Below are 6,920 nucleotides of genomic sequence, written 5' to 3' on the forward strand. Positions count from 1 at the left end.
AAAACAGATAGCCTGCCAACGTTCAAAAATTCAGAATCTAAAAACAAGAATGGCGGGTAATTTGTAGAGGTTACATGCCGAGTCTCAGTGATTATTAAAAATAATGGTCGAAGTTAGCGGATCATGAAAAATGCGAGCTTTAGCGAGCTTTTTCATGACCGCGAACTGAGACCATTATTTTTTATAATCACTGAGACGAGGTGTGTAACCTCTTTATTCCTCCTTTCTTCAGTTATTCAAAGAAAAGAGGAGTTTTTTTGCGAAAGTTTGATCGAATCCTATTCACTCAACCAGTCAACCTGCGCAGGCGATCGATTAATGCGCGGTTGTATAGTTCCGTGCAAATCAAGTACACAGATATGGTGTTATTCTGCTGTGGCGGCAAAGGCAGATATTGTGTGTTCTGTATATGTTTTGGAATCGCTTAGGATAATGTTCTTTCGTCAAATGGGACTAGCAGACGAACTTTTGCACCCGTGTTCCAACGTTAAAAACTGTATGAAGTTCAGTTTCCTGGGGAAAATAGTGTATGAAACCGCTTTATGTTGTTTAAATTGATGAGATGTGTGCATTTGGTTGCGTGTGATCTGTTTATTAAATGAAATATTGTTGAAAACTGACCGTCGGATTGCAGTCTGTTGTCGAAGAAACTGAGTGAAAAGAAATTTGAAAGGGGAACTACTCTTGTCGCTAGACAAAGTATGAGAGTTACTTGCCTTGGGAATTTGCTTGTGATGAACCTTTGTGCACAGCAGACCTAGATTCAGAAAACAACCAAACTCATGGATTTTATATGGAGATTCATGTGTTCAAGCCTGTAATTGTTAATTTAAATGCGGTATGTTTGTATTGTTTGCTCCAGAGATGTATACTTCGTACATTAGAGCGTTCGGAACTTTTCAGTCGCAAAAGTAGTACCGACGCAGAACAGCTTCTCAACCCATTGCGCTATCGAGGATTCAGGCTGTTGCTGGGTCATTATTTGTTTGGTTGCTGGGTGTTTATCGAAAAATAACTAGCTCCACAAGTTTACAGAGGTAAAGAAGCAGAGGGGGGAATAAGAACATTTATTATTGACGAAACAAAACGTTATCTTGTGATCAAGACACAAACGCTGATAAGTACTGGATCTGTAGAATGCATCTGGACCTGTGAGGGCTCTTCTCTGTCCAGACAAAATATCAGTGTTATCTTTAATCTATGCCAGTGAGTTTGTATGCCGTGTTCAAGAAAGCGTTTCATGTTTTTTTTGTCAGGCCTCAAGGAAACCATTACCAGCAGAGGACATGTCAGCCATTTGGGAGGACACAAAGGACATGGGAGTACTGTTTGGCAAGGGAGGGCTCTATGGAAACGTAAGTATAGACTTTTGCAGTATTGGCGTTAACCGGTAATTACCGGTATTTTACCGGTTGAAAAGAGAAAATACCGATAAAATATAGGCTGCCGGTATGACCTCCCGGTTGATTTTTCGAACAACCGTTTTTTTTCGCTTGTATAACAATAAATTAAACCAGTACTCTGAGTTGGACTCTTACTGGTTCCAATGACAAGCCTACCGTTTTTTCTGGACTGTTTGCATAATAAAAGTTTGGGTACCGGTTTTAAAAAATACTAGCGCCATCATTGTTTTGTACCAAGATACTGCAACCGAGTGCTCGAAACACAAGAATTCCTCTTGGAGGCAAAGCCAGTCAAACAGGTTTTAGATTTTAGAGCTAAATTAATAGCCCTATAAAAACTGCTATGGGTACACAAAGGTTCCCAAGAGCATACAAGGAGACAGCAGCAGCCAGACCCCATCACAAACAGAACTCTACAATTGACATGTGTCTAGCCGGTGACGTAGAAGAAATATAGAGTTATTATAAATTGCCCGTGCTCTTCACCGGCAGACAACTCTGCAGAGTCTGCTGAGAAGGGTGACGCAGTAGTCTCCTTGTCACACTACATACAGTACAGGTTAACTGTTAATGTCAAAAAGCCTATGTGGTAATGTACCTTTATACTTGATCACTGACAGTAGCATGGACCAACCAATTTTTACTTTTTGAGATATAAAAAAAAAATTAATGTGGAACTATTCTTTGGGATTTCAGAAGCCAGTATATTTTATTTTTTGAAATTGCAACTAAAATGGATTTGTTGTGAAGATTTTAATTGGGTAGGGTGCACATACCACTCGGAAACGTTTTGTAAAAAAAAGTGTGACCGCCCCCTTCAAATGTAGAAGTTTTAAAACAGAATCATGAAAATTATGAACAATATTCTGTGTACGAAAAAAAGTTATTTTTCCCAAAAACTGTTAAAATGAAGATAATAATTATATGTATTTTGTATGAATGCTAGTAGTTCACAGTAACATCCGAGACGGCCCCTTTTATCAAAGGCAATTTTAAGTGCCATAAACCCATTCTCTGTTGTAAATGTTTATGGTACAAATGCAGATTAGGTTCTATGATCTTTTAGCAGACGGAAAATGTGTTCGCCATTGCCGCAAAAGCCATGAACACTACCCTAAAATATCACTAATGCAGAGACACACAGTGAAATCATGCAAGATCTTAATCATCTACTTTCACTTTTTGCCTGACCAGAATCTACGAAGAAGATGATGTCACTCGCAAAGCTATACGTCATTTCACTGATGACGCCAACATTTTGCGTCGTGCATATAGACTTGGAAGCAGCGGCGGCCCAAAACGTTGGCTCAGAAGAAGACAAAGTTTTGTGGCATTCTTTATTTACCTATGCTTGTAAAAATTGATCATCAGGAATCGAAGAATGCCAACAAGGTCATTCACATGACAGCTCGATTACTTCCAGACATCTTTGTCAGTACAGTAAAACCTCCCCTAACGACCTTGAAAATGTCCAGAAAACTCGGTCGTAAAAAGGAGGGGTCTTTATTGGGAGTTTGGGAGGTCCAATTTTTTTCACAGGGGTTGGGCAGTTCAGTCGTAAAAGTTGTGTCCGTTATCCTATTTTTGTTCCCATTTGATGTGCATATGGATAAGCATGATGTACGTGCATACACCAGCGCACAGACGGGCAGATATAACACAAACACATACACACGCGCGCGCGTGCGCGCGGTCTCATAGGTAAAACTCAGTAATTGACCTCGGGTAAGAAAGTCAGTGTCTGTAACCTGGGACAGGAAGAGTTTCCTCTCAAACATCAAAGGATACCGTCTCAGAGGGTAAAATTTGCTCATTGGCAAGTATGGGTCATTGACCCGAGGTCTCAGTTGGTGAGCACACACTCACAGAATACGTACACAGCAATTCATTATTGAGTTGTCGTTATAACTGCCCTTACCCAACCCCTCCTATTCCCTCCCCTCCCCCCTCCTTCGAGGGCAGTCCTTCAATTGTGACAGCAATAGATTAGAAGATGACAGCCATGGGCCACTGGACTTGCACGCACTACTGACTACAGACTACATACCACCCCTGACTCTTGATGCGTGACTAATGGCGTGCGTGTTCCGCGTGTGCTGGGTAATTACGAACTTTAACACTTACTGGTTAAAAGGTCAAAGTCGTTATTGACCCTATGTTGGTATGTCGGTCGTCGGAAAAAGGAGGGCGTTGTTCTTGGGAGGTTAGTTACAGTGTGAAAAGCATCCGTGCCGAGAAATTCGGTCGGCAAAAGGAGGGGGTCGTTCTTGGGAGAGGTCATTACGGGAGGTTCCACTGTACTTGGAAATTGGGAGTGTTACCTGTTACATCGATCGCAAAACAATATTTCCCCACCTCGAAATTTTATTTTTATCATCGTTTTGCACTCATGGGACTTAACATATCACTAGACTGTGAAGACTAGAGTGCACGATCTAAAAAGCAGAAAATAATATTCTCAAACAATTCAATTCGTCGTTTTCACCGCAAATTTAGCACTGTGGAAGGTGAAAACGTGTGCACCTTTGAGTTCTACCTTCCCACTTTCATTCGTGATGAAGTCTCCTCACCCAGCCTCACATAACATTTATATCCGCATTTTTCCAATCCGCATTTTCCCAACCCCATTAAATTGACCATGCCGATACCCCATGTTTTGGCAATTTTTGGGGATGAAGATTAGAGTTATCTTTTCTTGCCTTGGTCCTTGCTACTGACAGTATGTTTTAACAAGTCGCGTAAGGCGAAAATACAATATTTAGTCAAGTAGCTGTCGAACTCACAGAATGAAACTGAACGCAATGCCATTTTTCAGCAAGACCGTATACTCGTAGCATCGTCAGTCCACCGCTCATGGCAAAGGCAGTGAAATTGACAAGAAGAGCGGGGTAGTAGTTGCGCTAAGAAGGATAGCACGCTTTTCTGTACCTCTCTTTGTTTTAACTTTCTGAGCGTGTTTTTAATCCAAACATATATCTATATGTTTTTGGAATCAGGAACCGACAAGGAATAAGATGAAAGTGTTTTTAAATTGATTTGGACAATTTAATTTTGATAATAATTTTTATATATTTAATTTTCAGAGCTTGTTTTTAATCCGAATATAACATATTTATATGTTTTTGGAATCAGCAAATGATGGAGAATAAGATAAAGGTAAATTTGGATCGTTTTATAAATTTTTATTTTTTTTTTACAATTTTCCGATTTTTAATGACCAAAGTCATTAATTAATTTTTAATATTTAAGCCACCAAGCTGAAATGCAATACCGAAGTCCGGGCTTCGTCGAAGATTACTTGACCAAAATTTCAACCAATTTGGTTGAAAAATGAGGGCGTGACAGTGCCGCCTCAACTTTCACGAAAAGCCGGATATGACGTCATCAAAGACATTTATCAAAAAAATGAAAAAAACGTTCGGGGATTTCATACCCAGGAACTCTCATGTCAAATTTCATAAAGATCGGTCCAGTAGTTTAGTCTGAATCGCTCTACACACACACACAGACACACACACGCACATACACCACGACCCTCGTTTCGATTCCCCCTCGATGTTAAAATATTTAGTCAAAACTTGACTAAATATAAAAAGTTAAACATGTATGACAGTATGTGGATACCGCTGTGTTTTAATACATTGGACAAGTCACCTCTGGGGAACATTTATGCTATTGCTTATGGATTTTTGTGTGTTTTTATTTATTTTGCGTTTAGGTTTGAGTTCATGAATGCTGGAGCGTATGCAATTTTGAGCAAATTTACTTGGTAACATATTCACTGTTACAGAAATTAACTGTACGTTAACTGTTACAAAAATGGACTTTTTTGGATTTCACAAAAACTTTTTTTTTTAGTCAAACCATTTCGTAAGTCCTTGTGTGATAGTTTCTCCAAAAAGAGTACACTCCCAAGTGAAAGATTGACAATTTTGTTTAAATTTTAAAAAAATTTGTTTTTTTACTGAAATATTGAATGATTCCGTTGCGATATAACCTTCGTGGTTGAAAACGACGTTAAATACCAAATAAAGAAAGAAAGAAAGGATTGAATGATTGTTTAAGAATGTTTATTATTTTCTGTTTTCAGTGCTTCAGGATCAAGCCTCCAATGTGCATCACCAGAGCAGATACAGACTTCGCCATAGGTGTCATGCGAGCTGCCCTTGACAACTACACTAAGGGAAAGTCAGTGTAGACAATCTTGTTGCCACATTCTGAGATGGAACTTGCAACACAGCAAACATTTCCTCCGCAAGAGTGTAGGATATGTGATATGATCGCTGAAAGCAAGACTTATTGACAACGTTCATGAACTTACTCAGCGAACAGTTGAATGTTAAATGTTGAATTGAATCAGAAAACCACTTTTGAATCCACTCAGGAAACCATTGTTGACCGAAATCAGAAAACCATGGTTGAATTCACTCAACAACGAAAACAAAATAAAAAATTTGAATTCACTCAGAAAACCTTTGTTGAATTCACTCAGAAAAGGGAGAGCAGGGGCAAAAGCACTTGCGAACTGTTCAAGGTTTGTAAGTAAATATTGTGATAGGATTTTGTTGCAGACTGATGATCATTTATAATGTCTCAGCATCTGCATCCTCATTAAATTACATATCTTACCCAACTCACATATAGCAATTAACCCTAGTTCAGTGTTGGTAACGCTGTACGCGTCCCCTTGGTAACAAGGGAGACAACTCTAAACAAGTCGCGTAAGGTGAAAATACAACATTTAGTCAAGCTGTCGAACTCACAGAATGAAACTGAACTCAATGCAATTTTTCAGCAAGACTGTATACTCGTAGCATCGTCAGTCCACCGATCGTGGCAAAGACAGTGAAATTGACAAGAAGAGCGGGGTAGTAGTTGCGCTTAGAAGGATAGCACGCTTTTCTGTACCTCTCTTCGTTTTAACTTTCTGAGTGTGTTTTTAATCCAAACATATATCTATATGTTTTTGGAATCAGGAACCGACAAGGAATAAGATGAAAGTGTTTTTAAATTGATTTCGACAATTTAATTTTGATAATAATTTTTATATATTTAATTAAATAACATATTCTTACTACAACTCACATAAATAGCATTAACTTCAGTTTGATGCGTAAGACATTGAAGTACTAACCCTGGAAACAGGGGGAGGTAACCCCCAAATCAAAACAAAACCTTGACAACAAGGCCCTGGTAGTTACCTCCCCTCACCGGTAGCCCGCGCATGCGCGGCACATATCACCGGCAAACTCATTCCCTTCTTCAACACCGTGCTGTTCAGACGTGTTGGTACTTGCTGGGCTTTTCAGCCTTGGGTCTCCTGTGAGGACGACCTTTTGACCCTGGTTCATCTTGCTAGCTGTTGGTGAGATCTTTCTGGTTTACAACGTTTGTTTATGGTAACTGTTCACTTGTGAAAATGTCTTTCTCCGTTCTCGGAGTTTGTTTTGGTTTTCACTTGGGCGGGAGAGAGCTGTTGCTCTCTCAGACATGTTTTGTCTCTCCCGCTGAGCAGTT

At 39.5% G+C, this 6,920-nt stretch overlaps 1 protein-coding gene across 1 annotated transcript in view; it reads left to right on the forward strand.

Annotated features, from left to right (window-relative positions):
• LOC138966056 (alanine--glyoxylate aminotransferase 2, mitochondrial-like) overlaps positions 1-6,455 on the forward strand; it is a 21,924-nt gene extending 15,469 nt beyond the window's left edge. The window contains exons 13-14 of the mRNA XM_070338150.1: positions 1,257-1,355; positions 5,494-6,455. Coding sequence (XP_070194251.1) covers positions 1,257-1,355; positions 5,494-5,601 — 207 coding nt within the window. The 3' untranslated portion in view covers positions 5,602-6,455. The remainder of the gene's footprint in view (positions 1-1,256; positions 1,356-5,493) is intronic.
• Positions 6,456-6,920: the final 465 nt, after the last annotated feature.

Source organism: Littorina saxatilis, linkage group LG1 (assembly GCF_037325665.1).
Source record: "Littorina saxatilis isolate snail1 linkage group LG1, US_GU_Lsax_2.0, whole genome shotgun sequence".
NCBI lineage: Eukaryota > Metazoa > Mollusca > Gastropoda > Littorinimorpha > Littorinidae > Littorina > Littorina saxatilis.